General features: G+C 52.5%; 1 protein-coding gene across 4 annotated transcripts in view; it reads right to left on the reverse strand.

Moving 5' to 3' along the window:
• Nucleotides 1–391: 391 nt before the first annotated feature.
• Nucleotides 392–12,631, reverse strand: part of kif13ba (kinesin family member 13Ba) — a 52,160-nt gene continuing 39,920 nt past the window's right edge. The window contains exons 23-38 of one of the 4 annotated variants that reach the window (XM_015977303.3): nucleotides 10,495–10,652; nucleotides 10,280–10,412; nucleotides 10,052–10,207; nucleotides 9,870–9,969; nucleotides 4,119–4,245; nucleotides 3,959–4,014; nucleotides 3,764–3,888; nucleotides 3,408–3,683; nucleotides 3,181–3,333; nucleotides 3,024–3,101; nucleotides 2,898–2,948; nucleotides 2,569–2,707; nucleotides 1,925–2,019; nucleotides 1,699–1,758; nucleotides 907–1,462; nucleotides 392–812 (exon numbers count right to left, since the gene is read on the reverse strand). In XM_015977303.3, the coding sequence (XP_015832789.3) occupies nucleotides 616–812; nucleotides 907–1,462; nucleotides 1,699–1,758; nucleotides 1,925–2,019; nucleotides 2,569–2,707; nucleotides 2,898–2,948; nucleotides 3,024–3,101; nucleotides 3,181–3,333; nucleotides 3,408–3,683; nucleotides 3,764–3,888; nucleotides 3,959–4,014; nucleotides 4,119–4,245; nucleotides 9,870–9,969; nucleotides 10,052–10,207; nucleotides 10,280–10,412; nucleotides 10,495–10,652 (2,460 nt within the window). In that variant the 3' untranslated portion in view covers nucleotides 392–615. Of the gene's footprint in view, nucleotides 813–906; nucleotides 1,463–1,698; nucleotides 1,762–1,924; nucleotides 2,053–2,568; nucleotides 2,708–2,897; nucleotides 2,949–3,023; nucleotides 3,102–3,180; nucleotides 3,334–3,407; nucleotides 3,684–3,763; nucleotides 3,889–3,958; nucleotides 4,015–4,118; nucleotides 4,246–9,869; nucleotides 9,970–10,051; nucleotides 10,208–10,279; nucleotides 10,413–10,494; nucleotides 10,653–12,631 lie in introns of all 4 variants that reach the window. The other 3 variants (XM_015977302.3, XM_015977301.3, XM_015977300.3) reach the window with 3 other exon arrangements.

Here is a 12,631-nt window from a genome sequence, read left to right on the forward strand (position 1 = left end):
CCCTTCTGTAGTCCCTGAGATCACCTCACACTCAGCACGAGGCTTTCTCGTTAACACACACACACACACACCAGACCATGACCATGACCAAGGCACGTTCTGGGAGAATCAGTCTCCAAAGGAAAGAAGAATAAAGTCCAGGAGGGAAAGACGAATCTTTACGAGTCCACAAACGGGACCAGCGGAGTTCAGAAGGTGGCAGTGGTGAATTCTGGGATGTGGAGTCTCAGAGATACCAGGAAGATAAGCAGGGATGCAAACACCTCTCATCAAATACGTTTGGATTTGTTTCTACTTCTTGACAAAGAAGATAAAACCTTTAGAACAAAACAGACAAAAATCTAAAATCTCTCACACCAGCAGCAGGTTCCCCTTTGGACTCGTCACAGATGGTGTCTCTGATGCAGGAAGTGGTGCGTTTGCATCCCTGCACATCAGCTCAGAGAGGGCGGGTCCTGACCCAAACCCGGTTCTGTGAATCCTTCTCACTCACTGCTTCCATAATGAGTCTTTTAGGAACGCTACGTGTGTTCTGTTAGTGTTTCAGTATGTTCCTACACAGTTGTGTGTGTGGTGTCCAGCTGAAGGCTGACTCTGGATCAGATCTGGCTCGTCTCAGCTGCTCCAGGACTTGCGGTTGTCCGCTCTCCGTGTCACGATGGCTTCTCCTCTCAGGATGGGAATGTGGGCGGAGGGAGGCAAGTCCCGACTGGTCCGATCTCGGCGGGACAGCCGATCTGGGCGGACCAGTACACCGTGACCCGGTTTGCAGTGGAAATAGCGATGACCTCCATCTGAGCCGTCGTTTTTTCCTGTAGGGAGAGAAAACTCTGGGTCATCCACCAGGAGCTGCTCAGCACCACGCCTGACCCGGCAGCGACCTGGCCCTATCAACGGAAGCCTTACCTACTGGAGTATCTAGCTCCACCCCCACCCAGACTCCAGCATTAAACTGCGTGGTGCCCACGTAGCGGACCGTCCCGGCCTTGCTGCTTCCTACTGTGACGTATGTGCCTTCTGTCAGCCAGTCAGGGAGCACGTTGTCATGACTACGCTCATCATCGTCATCCACAAGGATCTCCAGCTTGTGGAAGCCTTCGCCTCCTCCTGAGTTTACCAGCTTCTGCTGGGTGAAGGGGAGCTCTGCTGTGACGTTGTGATTGGTCGAGCCGATGGAGGCGCCACACTGAGGAGGAGAGGTCACAACATCGTTCCTGTCAGCACCCTGCTGCTGAGGGTTTGTGGGTAATGCGGTCTCAGCACCCAGGAGGGAGGAAGATGACGAGGAGGGTTGGAGAACGTCAGACAGGGTAACCGTAGAAACGCTAGTGGAGAAATAGCCGCTGGACGACTGGCTGAGGGGGCTGAGGGGGGCGGAGTCATGCGGGTCATGCACAGGAAGAGGAGGGACGTCTGGAAACTCTGTCCGTCTGTCTTTGGCCGGTGGCCGTAGAACAGCAGCCTGCAGGAAACCCCGCAGGAACAGAGGGACAGACGAGAGCATGCAGAGACAACAAGGCAAAGACGTAAATAAACACCTCCGACATCACAAACTTCCTCTGATCCAACATTTACGGAGCAGTGGGAGAACTCTAACGGAACGCTGGACTTCAGCTCCTGGTTAACAGAAACTCTACAAACTCATCAGTTCAATCATTGACTCTAAGTGATGCTAAATGAAAAGGTGCAAGGCTGTACCGTCTCAGGCTTGACCCGGTTTTCCTCCCCTGCTGATGACGTCATGACGCGCGCCACATGCTGCTGAGGGACAGGAGGAAAATCAGTCATTATACACACCGTACCACTTAGCTCAAATTCCACTGGGGTTAAAGTGCCTTGCTCATAGACACGTCAGCAAAAAACATGCAGCCCTAAACCGGTCCGAGTCTAAGGAGAGTCTGCAGGAGCCTCTCCTGCTGCTGACCTGCTGGCTGTGCGAAGGCCGCAGCTCCTTCTTATCGTCCCGAGCTGGAAACAGAGACTTGAGCAGCTTGGGCATCTGTGGAACCAGCGCCTTAACTGAAAGATAAGAGGCAGCAAGTCCTGAGCGACCTGGGGGGGTGGGGAGGTGGGAAGGGAGGAAGGAAGGCGAGGAGGTGGAGGCAGGAGAGAGGAAGGAAGCAAAGGAAACAAGAGGAGGTGGAGGAAGTGTGGAAGGTTTAGACAATAAGAGATCAGAAAATGGTAAAAATCCTGACAGGAAGCTGCAGATCAAACACAGACGGCTGACTCAGACCAGCGTACAACAATCACTAGAACAGATGTTATTCTAGTCGATTCATCCGGTTCCAAATGAATCCGACAGATGTCACAGCCAGATGAGTCGTTATCATCATCACACCAAACATCGTGGACAGAAACAGACGGAGACATTTGAAAGAAGAACGAGTGAAATAAGTTTAAGAGGAAGAGGCAGATAAACACGTTTCTGAGCCGAGATGGAGGGAGGAGAAGAAAAACCTCTAACAGCGTATGGAGCATTAGAGAAAGGAGAGGAGGTAAAGCTCAGGCAGAAAACAGAAGAGGAGAGAGGGAGAATGTGGGGCAGAGAGGACACAGGACGCACACCTTGTTCTGTTTCCTGGTTCTGTGGGGGGGCACTGGAGGGTGGGGAGGGGGAGTAGGTAGATGGAGATGAGGCCGGCCGTGGGAGGGTGCGGTGAAGCTGAGAGGGCATGAAGATGTCCTGCTGACTCTCCCATCGGCCCTGAGGAACCAACAGAGGATCCATGAGTCTGGAGGTCAGGGTCCACAGCAGCCCTAACCCCCCCTCTAAACACTTCACACGCTGCAAAGCAGCTGCCATGTCCACACACACCTCAGGTACGACCTCTGATTCACGGTTTAGTTCTCGAACAGAATACTAGAAAACAGCAGAGCAGCCAGGCAAGACCCACCTTATCTTCCAGCAGACAAGTGGTGGACAGGTCCTGTCTACTTCCTGACAGCTGAAACAAGAAACACACCATGAGCTCCTCACACACCAGTCTCTACCAGCAGCAGGATTTTCTGATGATCTGTACCCGGTGAACAGAAGGAGAGCTCAGACTCCTCCTGCCGCTCCTCCCTCTGCCAGCTAGCTGCTCCTTCACAGCCACTTCCTGAAACATGGTTAGAAAGCTGCTGTTTGTGTGATCAGATGTGTGGATCTGTCTCATGTAGACTCTGAGGAGCGCTGACCTGTCGGAGCTTATCCAGGGTCAAGATGTTCTCCAGATTCATGACGCTGCGGAGGTATTTCTCTATGGCCGCCTCGTCCTCACCCGACTGGCTGTTGTGTGCGCTAGCTGCTAGTCGGGCTAGCATCTCCCTGTCCTCTGAACCTGGAGCGTCCTGATGTAAAACAAACATCGTAGAGGTTTCATAACCACCACTCTACTACAGGTCAGCATCGTAAGCAGCCTTACCCCTGGGATGTTGGAGACCACCTCGAAGGTGACACCACAGCCTGGTATGGTGCTGCGGGTCGACATCCTCCTGAGGAAGTTGTGGGCGAAGCCCTGGCGACCCGGGTTAACATTCACACAGATCCTCTTTCTCAGAACCAGCTGCATGTCAGCAGGGTGGCTGAGCTGCACCACCACCCGAACCGTCAAGTAGACGCGCTGTTCGGCCCACGGCCCCCCGCGACTCAGCTGAGGACACTCGTGGACAGTAGAGTCCCATGATGCCTCTGCTTTGACCTGTGAGTCACCGAGATGTGTTGCTGCTAGGTGTTGGAGCGTTTGAATGTTCAGTAAACAAGCCTCAGCAGGTCCCTCACCTCTCCATCATAGTGTTTGACGATCTGCAGGTCGAAGAAGTCATCCTCGTCTTCTCCACTCAGGGTTGCGTCCCAGCCTCCTGCATCAGGAACCTCATACTGGTCCAGGGAGCTGAGGTCATCAGCTGAAGGAGCAACACCCGTGCTTTAGAAGTGAACGTGTGAGAGGAGAACGTTTACCTAAAACATTCTTACGTTTGAGATCCAGGAAGAGGACAGGAATGTGCGTCTCCATGCCAGGCAGAGGAGCCCTGTGAATAGACACCGTTTCTTACATGTGTGCCTCCATCCTATCCTAGTGTGTTAAACATCTGCAAGCACACATCAAACGTCTGCATCAGCGACTGCTTCGTACCACTCAGCAGGAGCGCCGGGAATGCCGCTGCCAGCAGAGGGCACCATCACGGCGTTTCTCTCCTCAGTCAGAGTCAAACGCCACTCCAGCAGCTGGGCCTCCCTCTCCATGTCATCCTCCGTCTTCTCTGTACACAACACACACACATCATCACCACCCTCCCACTCACTCACTCACTCACTCACTCACCACCCTCCCTCTCACTCACTCCATCATCACCCTCCCACTCACTCACTCACTCACTCACTCCATCACCACCCTCCCACCCACTCACTCACTCACTCACTCACCACCCTCCCTCTCACTCACTCCATCATCACCCTCCCACTCACTCACTCACTCACTCACTCCATCACCACCCTCCCACCCACTCACTCACTCACTCACTCCATCACCACCCTCCCTCTCACTCACTCCATCATCACCCTCCCACTCACTCACTCACTCACTCACTCACTCACTCACTCACTCACTCACTCACTCACTCCATCACCACCCTCCCACTCACTCACTCACTCACTCACTCACTCACTCCATCACCACCCTCCCTCTCACCCACTCCATCATCACCCTCCCACTCACTCACTCACTCACTCACTCACTCACTCACTCACTCACTCCATCACCACCCTCCCACTCACTCACTCACCCACTCACTCACTCACTCACTCCATCACCACCCTCCCTCTCACTCACTCCATCATCACCCTCCCACTCACTCACTCACTCACTCACTCACTCACTCACTCACTCACTCACTCCATCACCACCCTCCCACCCACTCACTCACTCACTCACTCCATCACCACCCTCCCTCTCACTCACTCCATCATCACCCTCCCACTCACTCACTCACTCACTCCATCACCACCCTCCCACTCACTCACTCACTCACTCACTCACTCCATCACCACCCTCCCTCTCACCCACTCCATCATCACCCTCCCACTCACTCACTCACTCACTCACTCACTCACTCACTCACTCACTCCATCACCACCCTCCCACTCACTCACTCACTCACTCACTCACTCCATCACCACCCTCCCACTCACTCACTCACTCACTCACTCCATCACCACCCTCCCTCTCACTCACTCCATCATCACCCTCCCACTCACTCACTCACTCACTCACTCCATCACCACCCTCCCACTCACTCACTCACTCACTCACTCACTCACTCACTCACTCCATCACCACCCTCCCTCTCACTCACTCCATCATCACCCTCCCACTCACTCACTCACTCACTCACTCCATCACCACCCTCCCACTCACTCACTCACTCACTCACTCCATCACCACCCTCCCTCTCACTCACTCCATCATCACCCTCCCACTCACTCACTCAATCACTCACTCACTCACTCACTCACTCACTCCATCACCACCCTCCCTCTCACTCACTCCATCATCACCCTCCCACTCACTCACTCACTCACTCACTCCATCACCACCCTCCCTCTCACTCACTCCATCATCACCCTCCCACTCACTCACTCCATCATCACCCTCCCACTCACTCACTCCATCATCACCCTCCCACTCACTCACTCCATCATCACCCTCCCACTCACTCACTCCATCATCACCCTCCCACTCACTCACTCCATCATCACCCTCCCACTCACTCACTCCATCACCACCCTCCCACTCACTCACTCCATCATCACCCTCCCACTCACTCACTCCATCATCACCCTCCCACTCACTCACTCCATCATCACCCTCCCACTCACTCACTCCATCACCACCCTCCCTCTCACTCACTCACTCACCACCCTCCCTCCCACTCACTCACTCACTCACTCCGTCACCACCCTCCCTCTCACTCACTCCATCACCACCCTCCCTCCCACTCACTCACTCACTCACTCACTCACTCACTCCATCACCACCCTCCCTCTCACGCACTCCATCTTCACCCTCCCACTCACTCACTCACTCCATCATCACCCTCCCACTCACTCACATCATCATCACCCTCCCACTCACTCACTCCATCATCACCCTCCCACTCACTCACTCCATCATCACCCTCCCACTCACTCACTCCATCATCACCCTCCCACTCACTCACTCCATCATCACCCTCCCACTCACTCACTCACTCCATCACCACCCTCCCTCTCACTCACTCCATCATCACCCTCCCACTCACTCACTCCATCATCACCCTCCCACTCACTCACTCCATCATCACCCTCCCACTCACTCACTCCATCACCACCCTCCCACTCACTCACTCCATCATCACCCTCCCACTCACTCACTCCATCATCACCCTCCCACTCACTCACTCCATCATCACCCTCCCACTCACTCACTCACTCACTCACTCCATCACCACCCTCCCTCTCACTCACTCCATCACCACCCTCCCTCCCACTCACTCACTCACTCACTCCATCACCACCCTCCCTCTCACTCAGTCCATCATCACCCTCCCACTCACTCACTCACTCCATCACCACCCTCCCACTCACTCACTCCATCACCACCCTCTGACTCACTCACTCCATCATCACCCTCCCACTCACTCACTCCATCATCACCCTCCCTCCCTCCCTCTCACTCACTCACTTACTCACTCACTCACTCACTCCATCATCACCCTCCCACTCACTCACTCCACCACCACCCTCTCACTCACTCACTCACTCACTCACTCACTCCATCACCACCCTCCCTCTCACTCACTCCATCACCACCCTCCCTCCCACTCACTCACTCACTCACTCACTCCGTCACCACCCTCCCTCTCACTCACTCCATCACCACCCTCCCTCCCACTCACTCACTCACTCACTCACTCCATCACCACCCTCCCTCTCACTCACTCCATCATCACCCTCCCACTCACTCACTCACTCACTCACTCACTCACTCCATCACCACCCTCCCACTCACTCACTCCATCACCACCCTCCCACTCACTCACTCCATCATCACCCTCCCACTCACTCACTCCATCATCACCCTCCCTCCCTCTCACTCACTCACTTACTCACTCACTCACTCACTCCATCATCACCCTCCCACTCACTTACTCCATCACCACCCTCTCACTCACTCACTCACTCACTCACTCACTCACTCACTCACTCCATCACCACCCTCTCACTCACTCACTCACTCACTCACTCCATCATCACCCTCCCACTCACTCACTCCATCATCACCCTCCCACTCACTCACTCCATCATCACCCTCCCACTCACTCACTCCATCATCACCCTCCCACTCACTCACTCCATCACCACCCTCCCACTCACTCACTCCATCATCACCCTCCCACTCACTCACTCCATCATCACCCTCCCGCTCACTCACTCACTCACTCCATCACCACCCTCCCTCTCACTCACTCCATCACCACCCTCCCTCCCACTCACTCACTCACTCACTCACTCACTCCATCACCACCCTCCCTCTCACTCACTCCATCACCACCCTCCCTCCCACTCACTCACTCACTCACTCCATCACCACCCTCCCTCTCACTCACTCCATCATCACCCTCCCACTCACTCACTCACTCACTCACTCCATCACCACCCTCCCACTCACTCACTCCATCACCACCCTCCCACTCACTCACTCCATCATCACCCTCCCACTCACTCACTCCATCATCACCCTCCCACTCACTCACTCCATCATCACCCTCTCACTCACTCACTCACTCACTCACTCACTCACTCACTCACTCACTCACTCACTCACTCTCCCTCTCACTCACTCCATCACCTCCCTCCCTCTCACTCACTCACTCACTCACTCACTCCATCACCACCCTCTCACTCACTCACCCTCCCACTCACTCACTCCATCACCACCCTCTCACTCACTCACTCACTCACTCACTCCATCACCACCCTCCCACTCACTCACTCCATCATCACCCTCCCACTCACTCACTCCATCATCACCCTCCCACTCACTCACTCACTCACTCACTCACTCACTCCATCATCACCCTCCCACTCACTCACTCCATCATCACCCTCCCACTCACTCACTCCATCATCACCCTCCCACTCACTCACTCACTCCATCATCACCCTCTCACTCACTCACTCAACCTCCCTCTCACTCACTCCATCACCTCCCTCCCTCTCACTCACTCACTCACTCACTCACTCCATCACCACCCTCTCACTCACTCACTCACTCACTCACCCTCCCACTCACTCACTCCATCACCACCCTCTCACTCACTCACTCACTCACTCACTCCATCACCACCCTCCCACTCACTCACTCCATCATCACCCTCCCACTCACTCACTCCATCATCACCCTCCCACTCACTCACTCACTCACTCCATCATCACCCTCCCACTCACTCACTCACTCACTCCATCATCACCCTCCCACTCACTCACTCACTCACTCCATCATCACCCTCCCACTCACTCACTCCATCATCACCCTCCCACTCACTCACTCCATCATCACCCTCCCACTCACTCACTCACTCCATCATCACCCTCTCACTCACTCACTCACTCACTCACTCACCCTCCCTCTCACTCACTCCATCACCTCCCTCCCTCTCACTCACTCACTCACTCACTCCATCACCACCCTCTCACTCACTCACTCACTCACTCACTCACCCTCCCACTCACTCACTCCATCACCACCCTCTCACTCACTCACTCACTCCATCACCACCCTCCCACTCACTCACTCCATCATCACCCTCCCACTCACTCACTCCATAATCACCCTCCCACTCACTCACTCCATCATCACCCTCCCACTCACTCACTCACTCCATCATCACCCTCCCACTCACTCACTCACTCCATCATCACCCTCCCACTCACTCACTCACTCCATCATCACCCTCCCACTCACTCACTCCATCATCACCCTCCCACTCACTCACTCCATCATCACCCTCCCACTCACTCACTCACTCCATCATCACTCTCTCACTCACTCACTCACTCACCCTCCCTCTCACTCACTCCATCACCTCCCTCCCTCTCACTCACTCACTCACTCACTCACTCACTCCATCACCACCCTCTCACTCACTCACTCACTCACTCACCCTCCCACTCACTCACTCCATCACCACCCTCTCACTCACTCACTCACTCACTCACTCACTCACTCACTCACTCACTCACTCACTCACTCACTCACTCCATCACCACCCTCCCACTCACTCACTCCATCACCACCCTCTCACTCACTCACTCACTCACTCACTCACTCACTCACTCACTCCATCACCACCCTCCCACTCACTCACTCCATCATCACCCTCCCACTCACTCACTCCATCATCACCCTCCCACTCACTCACTCCATCATCACCCTCCCACTCACTCACTCACTCACTCACTCCATCATCACCCTCCCACTCACTCACTCCATCATCACCCTCCCACTCACTCACTCCATCATCACCCTCCCACTCACTCACTCCATCATCACCCTCCCACTCACTCACAGATCTAATTTAAATTCAGTCCACTGTGTAAACCATCAACATTAACATTAGGTGTAAACATAGACAACTGGTGAAGGTGTTCCCTCAACCCTGCTAGGAGCTTTTTTATGGTTTTGTTTGTTTATATTTAACGTTCTAGATTTGTCTTTATTATATTGACTATCTTTCTTTTTATTGCTTGAAAAGGAGGAGGACCCGCTTGAAAACGAGATGGCTCATCTCAAGCGGGTTAATCCTTGTAAAATATGTCAATAAACAAACAAACATGTGACTGTTACCTGCTTTGCTAACCAGGCTCTGCAGGTGCTGGTCGAGGTACTCCTGCCTCTTGGTGAGAGCAGCTAACCACTGCCGCCGCAAACGTTCCAGATCTCTTTCCTAAAACATTTTGTCCATTACTGCCGTGCTCCAGTTCAAGTTCATCCACAAACACAGAGCGAGCAGCACCACGGTGGTCTACCTGATAGCTGTCCATCTCGTCTACTTCCTGATTGGTTGAGCTGTTTCGGATCTCCACGCAGCCCACGGATACCGCGAGCAGGATTTCTGCTATCAGGGGCATCGTGCCCGAGTCCTGAACTGAACGCACATCCACTTGGATTCGCCTGGACTGACCCTGGAGAAGAGGAGCAGAAGGTGAGAGGTTTGCTTTTACAGCATCGATCCACGGCTGGGTGAGGCTCCCTACCTGCCTGAGCTGAAAGATCCCTCCAGTGCACACATCTTTAGCCAGAACCACCTCCACAGGCACAAAGTCCCCGTTCTCATTTATTTCAAGGATTTGAATCCATAACTCCAGACGACGTGTGACCTCACTCCACCTGCAACACCAACACATTTTCACACATGGACACACCTTTTCAGAGCAAGACTGAAAGCGCCAGGGTGCGTTTGTGTTTCTACCTGTCCCGTAGCGTGCGTGTTTTGGCCTGAATTATGCTGAGATCCCACAGGGCCGGATTTCTCCCTGCATCAGACTGTTTGTGTCCAAACACCTCGATGGCCACTGCTCCGTCTGTGAGGTACTCGATGAAATCCTCCGTCACAGACACTGCCAGCTCCTGCAGGTCCCAGGAGGCATAAGTTACCAGGAGCATCCAGTACTCACCCCCTTTCAGGATAATTCTGTTTCTGCTTTTTGATCAGACCGAGACTTTTTGATCCCTGAGGACGAGCTTTGTCGCTCGGCTCTTCACAGGATAACTGGAATCCAGCCACATCAGCGGGTTTCCAGCATGAATGAATTCTGAAATCTGAAGTGATGTTTAACAGGAAACCAGGGCTGAGTGAAAGAACTATAGAAAATATTTTTCAAATGGGTGGACAGAACCTCGACATGCAGGACAGATGAACAGCCAATCCCAATCAGTGGCTGGAATGGAGTCACACGGCTTTTGTTTCAACGCTGCTTGAATTTCCACAGAAATCAAACAGTTTTTTCCTCAGCATTAATGTTTATTCTTAAAGAAACTATATTCAAACAAGCAGAAACATTTGAGAGTTTGTATTTCGATGCCTGCTTAACTGAGTTCTATGACACTCTACCACTTCAGCTCAGTGGCCTAGTGGTAGAGTGTCCGCCCTAAGATCGGGAGATCAGGGGTTCGATTCCTGGTCGGGTCATACCAAAGACTTTGGAAAAAATGGGACCCAAGGCCTCCCTGCTTGACACTCAGCATTAAGGGGTTGGATTGGGGGGTTAAACCACCAAATGGTTCCCGAGCGCGGCTGTGTCTGCAGCTCACCGCTCCCCCAGGGGATGGGTCAAGTGTGGAGAACAAATTTCGCACACACACCTGTGTGTGTGACAACTAATGGGACTTTAACTTTAAGAGGATTTGAGACATTTCAGATTTTTATTATTTTACTTCTGAGAAAAAAGTCAGAATTATTTTTATTTTATTTTCAGTGGTCCTAATCCTCTCCCGTGGAGCTCTGTTCTCCTCGAATACTTACAGATTTTAGTTTAAAATAAACCTTTTATTGATCCACAACAGCAGCTTCTTAAAATTTAGCTCAAAATTACCAGAGAGCATTTAAGATCGACAACAACAGTGGTTTGATTTATATTGTGATATATATCGATATCGACTGATATGAAAATTAATATCCTGATAGGAATGTTTCCCGTACTGCCCAGCCCTGCGGGAAACCAGCTGGTGGGAGAGATGCGATAGGTGGGGGGGGGGGGGCACAGGCAGCTGAGATGTCCACGAGGACGCCGAGTCTTAACCCAAGGAGGTGGACTAAAAGAGCAGCAGAGAAGCAGTTCGATTCACTGCTGCTCACTTAAGGAAACAGTTTGAGAGTCAAAGTTTACATTCATGCAGACCATCAGAGAGGGACATAGGAGGTGGGTTTGGTTTAAATGCAAAGAAATTAAAATTAATATTAAACTTTTAAAAGACTGAACCAATTGGAAGGAGATAAATGAACAGAAGAGGCCCCAGGAGAAAACCAGGGGGAGCACTAGAAGTGACGAGAGCCGACTTGGACTGAAACATTTAGAGAGCAAGTCACCCCCTACCAGAGTCCAACTCCACTCCCATTTCCTGTTTAAAAAATGCACCACAAGGAGGCATCGCCTGGCAAACCGAGAGGGCAGCGCCGCTAACAACTACACACCCAAACAGGCTCACAACAACATTGTGACATCGTAATGGACCAGCTAACTTCATAGAGTACCTCTCAGCCAACTGCGATGCCAGATGTAAATTCAAACGTAGTACAGAGTTTTACCTGAAGAGGGCGCAACACTGACAGTTATAGGCAGGATATTTAAATGTGAACTAAGACGCACTAAAACACTAATTATTGACTACGTGTCTACAGCCGGATTAGACACTCATTTAACTTGCTCTTTAAGCGGAATGAAGTGAGAGATGAGACTTAAACCAAGTAAGAGGTGTGTTGATGACTTCAAGCTGCTTAGAGGAGTGTTGTGTGAGATGGTCACAGTCAAGCCACATCTAGGAAAATAAAAGTGGTTCAAAGTCCACAAGTCGAACGTTTCTACCAGAGTGCCTCAGTGCAACGAAAC

Source organism: Nothobranchius furzeri, chromosome 9 (assembly GCF_043380555.1).
Source record: "Nothobranchius furzeri strain GRZ-AD chromosome 9, NfurGRZ-RIMD1, whole genome shotgun sequence".
Lineage (NCBI taxonomy): Eukaryota > Metazoa > Chordata > Actinopteri > Cyprinodontiformes > Nothobranchiidae > Nothobranchius > Nothobranchius furzeri.